Here is a 4,823-nt window from a genome sequence, read left to right as displayed (position 1 = left end):
GGTCATCTGAGTTTTGTTCATATGCAAATATGGGTACACAATATCTTTCTATGTTCATTAGTGTGGAAACACAGCTTTTTATCATGCCTTACAAGGACAAATAAACACAGGCGGTCAATTTGCCAGAACTGCATACAATATGAATGCAACCTTGCTTACATGTATAGGTTTAGTAGTGAATGCTCATGTGCTGCACATATTACACATAAAACAGCATGTTTGCTATCTCTTGGAACAGCTAGCAGTGTAGGAAACTGGTGCTTATATTATTATTAATTTACCTCATATCTTTTATATGTTTTTCAAGGGCGGACAAGTGCAGCAAGCAAAAAAGAAATGTGGGACACAATAGTCATTGGTGTCAATGCCTGTGGGAATAGTGTCAGGGACAAGTATCATTGTCGGAAAAGATTTGATGATATTAGGTCCAAATTGAAAAAGAAAATACAAGACCAACGCGTGCATGCTACTGGCACTGGAGGTGGGCCCACACCACAACGTCTCATATTGACTCCATTGGAGGAGCTGCTTCGGCCAAAATTACTTACCGTCGTCGTGGAAGGCTTGGCTGGTGACCGTGACATTGGAATTTATCCGTCACAATTTCCAGCAGGTGATAAATATTACTGTACTAGGCGTGTCGTTGCTTACAGTTATTTTGCATAGTTACACTGCTTTTTATACTGTCTTCACAATATAAGCATACCTGCATCTATATATGTATATGTCTGATTCTGTATATATATATATCTCAAAATAGACATATATGTAGTAGTCCTACTAAAAGCAGTAACTAATATAGCACGTGCCATTGCGTGCTCATTTACATGTGAATTCCCAAAATGCATAGCTGCAGTGGAAGCAATTGATGGTGGGCGAAGATGGGGAACAACAGGGTAGTACACATGTGTAACACATGTTCATGAGAAATTATTAGTAGCTACAGGTACAGAACAGAAATATGTATCATATTATTGTGTATTTTATTGATTTTACTCCGACAAACATGACATTACTGCCTATTTTAAGCATGCATCAAAGAAATTGCATGTAACGGCCTACAAACATCACTGGCACTAACACATCTATAGTTGCTTATGAAAAGGTCCATTTTTGCTTTATGTCATATACAGACAGCATAATGAGGCACACGTAGCATATGTTATGTCATTGTTTTCATAACTTAAACACTGCAGATGACTACTTAGCTCATCTACCATTGTGTTAAAGCAGCTGCAATTAATATCTCATCACAGCATACACTTCAACAGAGGGGGTGGGGTTCAGCACACACACTAATTACAGCCTCATTTCACGGTCAACTTAGTTCACACCATTTGCACCTGTTTCAAGTCATTGAAAGGTGTGGCTGATTAGGCTTTTTGGGGAAGGGAATACCTTTCTTACAACCTGAATAGCACAACTGAAGTTAATCACACTCATTTGAAAGCTTAACTCTAGCTACTAAATGCCCCAACAACTCATTACTTATCAAAGCGTACGTCACACATTAGTTCACTCATATCTATAGTTGAACTACTATGAAAGACACATTATCACACACTGCATGTGTTGTCTTGTTGAGTCACAGCCACATTCAGGTGTGCCACATCTTCGATTAATGTACCACACATATCCTCTACCAAAAACAACACTTTTTGCAATATGACCACCTTCATGATAACCATTGTGAATGGTCATCTCATGATAGTTATGTACATTATGATACTGATATCACTACACAACATATGATTTTTAGGTACAAATTTAATGTATTTTTCCTCACGCATTACTGCAGAACCATAGTATGTTGTATGTTAGGGAACTCAAAAGTTCTAAGTACACAGGCATGTACATTGTTATTACAACTATTTATGTTCACTTTCACACACACATTTTGGGTTAAGGAAATGATGCTGTTAGATACTCATAAATACAGAACATACAATAACTGTTTGTTCAATATTTACACATGTAAATGTAAAACTAATGTTATTGTTATATATAGTTGCCCCTGGAGGACATGTGTCACCTGAGATGGAACAAGTGTCTTCACCTGGGTCAGCCAGCTCAACACTACTAGAAGGTGAGTGTATCATTTGCTGGCCATATAATATGTGCTCTTCTATATGTTATGTTGTCATGTGCATTATTTGTTTTGCACATCTTCTTTAAATAGGATTACTTAGTGTCAGTGAAAATTAAGTGTAAGGCAACATGTATTGTGTTAGTGATGTTAATTATCATGTAGGACTTCTGAGTTTAGAGCAACTTTTCATTCATTCATATTTCATACTGAGTCCAAACATTATTCGTAAGTCAAGGTAGTTTTTAATGAGGTTATAAAACGTATGCTAACATGTTAGGTGTTACTTAGGACACAGTACAATTACATAGTAACACAGCATACATTAACATGCCATTTAATAATGTGTACATTTCTTTTTAGAACATCATGGTGATGAGGATGATGAGTATGATGAGGATGACGCCACAGAAGAGACTGAAATACAATCATGTGACCATGAAGAGGTGCCAATAGAAACTGTTGTACCGCCAAATCGTCCATCAACTTCCACATACGATGCAATTGTAGCTTCAGAGGGAAAAATAGTGGACGCAGAAAATCGTCGCCATTCAGACATGATGACAGTGCTGGAAAGGATGATTGGACTGCAGGAAGAAACAGTATCACAATTGGCACATCTCCACAGAGTCTTCATTGAAGTGCCTAAACAGTTGCAAAAAATCAACACCTCATTCGAAGCATTAGTTGTTCAGCAAACACAAGCTAATTACTGGAGAATGACTAATGTACCACAATTCAACACCTCCCAGCCAGGATCTGTTCATGCAGGTCAGTTTTCACCACATTCATCTGATATTCATTCACCAGGCCCAAATGTTACCGGTCAAGTAGCAGACATTGCTGTGCAGGTTCCTGATGACATCCTACCGCTGCCATCTGTACAAATTCAGCAGCAGACACCTACAAAGGAGGCGACAAAAACAAAACAAGACACACATGAAACAGACCAACCATCACTTGTGCAGTGTCTACCAACTTGCTCACATGTGTCACTGGGCACAAGCCCTGTCCGTGAACAGTCACTACCCAAAAGCCCTGTAGGTGAGTCGCTGCCCAAAAGCCCTGTAGGTGAATCGCTGCCCAAAAGCCCTGTAGGTGAATCGCTGCCCAAAAGCCCTGTAGGTGAGTCGCTGCCCAAAAGCCCTGTAGGTGAATCGCTGCCCAAAAGCCCTGTAGGTGAATCGCTGCCCAAAAGCCCTGTAGGTGAGTCACTGGCCACAAGCCCTGTAGGTGAGTCACTGGCCACAAGCCCTGTAGGTGAGTCACTGGCCACAAGCCCCGTAGGTGAACAGTCACTGGCCACAAGCCCTGCCCGTGAAGTGCCAGAGGCCACTCAAAGTGGCTCTGTTGTGCCTAAAGTTGGTGGCAAAAGAAAAAGGAAAATTCAAGAGACAACAAGCAGGCCTGTTACTCGCTCGCAAAAGGAACAAAAAAAATAAATGTTATAATTCAGAAAATATGTCTTTGGCCTTGTTTTGTTGACTTCAGATTATCTAATTACTATTGTATGTATGCTGAAGACTGTGTTGTTTCCAAACTTTCAACTATGTTCTTGTACACGTGAAGTTTTGGAAATGTTAACACTCATAATTAATTGTGTTATAAATATTTATGTTGTAATCGTCTGTTCAGTAATGGTCCACCAGGAGCCAGTTGCTAAGTTTAGAGAAGCTGCCATTGACTTTGCAGCAAAACATTGCATTTGGGTGTGTTAATTGATGTAAGAATTGCATATGCATATTAGTCACATGCAATTATTAAAACACCTAAGTAAGTGCAAACATCTTTCTTGTACGTGTACAGCAGGATTATGTGTAAATTATTACTTACCTTTGCCTTGCTTGGCCATTGTAATTTTGTCCTTTAATCAGTTGTGTGTTCGTTTCTATAACATCTCAGAATGTATAATAATATATATACACACACACACACACACACACACACACACACACACTGAGTGAGTGTGAGTGTGTGAGTGTGTGAGTATATATATATATATATATATATATGTATATGTGTGAGTGTGTGTATATATATGTATATATATACACACACACACACACACACTGAGTGAGTGTGAGTGTGTGAGTGTGTGAGTATATATATATATATATATGTATATGTGTGAGTGTGTGTATATATATGTATATATATATACACACACACACACACACACACTGAGTGAGTGTGAGTGTGTGAGTGTGTGAGTATATATATATATATATATATGTATATGTGTGAGTGTGTGTATATATATATATATATATATATATATATATATATAGTACTATATAAACTGGTATACACAAACTAATACACTTCATGCTTCCTTGTGAAAACACTATTTTAATAATACAGGCCTAATGTTTGAGAAATATCCTAAGTATGAGACTCTAACAGTATTGTGCTTAAACAAATGTTTATTACTTAATTCAATCATGTTTCTCACCATTTAAATAGGTTTCATACAAGGTATACTTAATGCCATCAATGTTGTGTGTACTCCTGCAATATAAAAATTTTTTTAATATTATATATAAATATATATATATTTTTATAAGAGATATATTTATATATATATATATATATATATATATATATATATATATATATATATATACACACGTATTTAAACTCATGCAGACAGGGAGTTAACCAGACTTTCACATACACACAGAAATGTAAGCGGGGAAAAAACATTTCTTTTTGCAGGTGTGTTTTTACTGATATGCCT

At 37.2% G+C, this 4,823-nt stretch overlaps 1 protein-coding gene across 1 annotated transcript; it reads left to right on the top strand.

Moving 5' to 3' along the window:
- The first annotated feature begins 1,317 nt into the window (after window positions 1–1,317).
- LOC142463859 (uncharacterized) lies at window positions 1,318–3,528 on the top strand. Its single transcript, XM_075566673.1, has 2 exons — window positions 1,318–2,086; window positions 2,450–3,528. Exons 1-2 carry the CDS (start codon window positions 1,990–1,992, stop codon window positions 3,526–3,528), a joined length of 1,176 nt encoding a protein of 391 aa, XP_075422788.1. The 5' UTR covers window positions 1,318–1,989.
- Window positions 3,529–4,823: the final 1,295 nt, after the last annotated feature.

This window comes from Ascaphus truei, chromosome 12, assembly GCF_040206685.1.
Source record: "Ascaphus truei isolate aAscTru1 chromosome 12, aAscTru1.hap1, whole genome shotgun sequence".
Classification (NCBI taxonomy): Eukaryota; Metazoa; Chordata; class Amphibia; order Anura; family Ascaphidae; genus Ascaphus; species Ascaphus truei.
Note: the sequence above shows the minus strand (reverse complement) of the source record. Positions and strands in the feature narration are given on the sequence as shown.

What these genes read in the sequence shown, in the direction of transcription:
- LOC142463859 (XM_075566673.1), top strand. Translation starts at nt 1,990, where the DNA reads ATGTTATTGTTATATATAGTTGCCCCTGGAGGACATGTGTCACCTGAG. An exon ending in CAGCTCAACACTACTAGAAG is followed by an intron (nt 2,087 to 2,449) that starts GTGAGTGTATCA and finishes ATTTCTTTTTAG; the next exon opens with AACATCATGGTGATGAGGAT.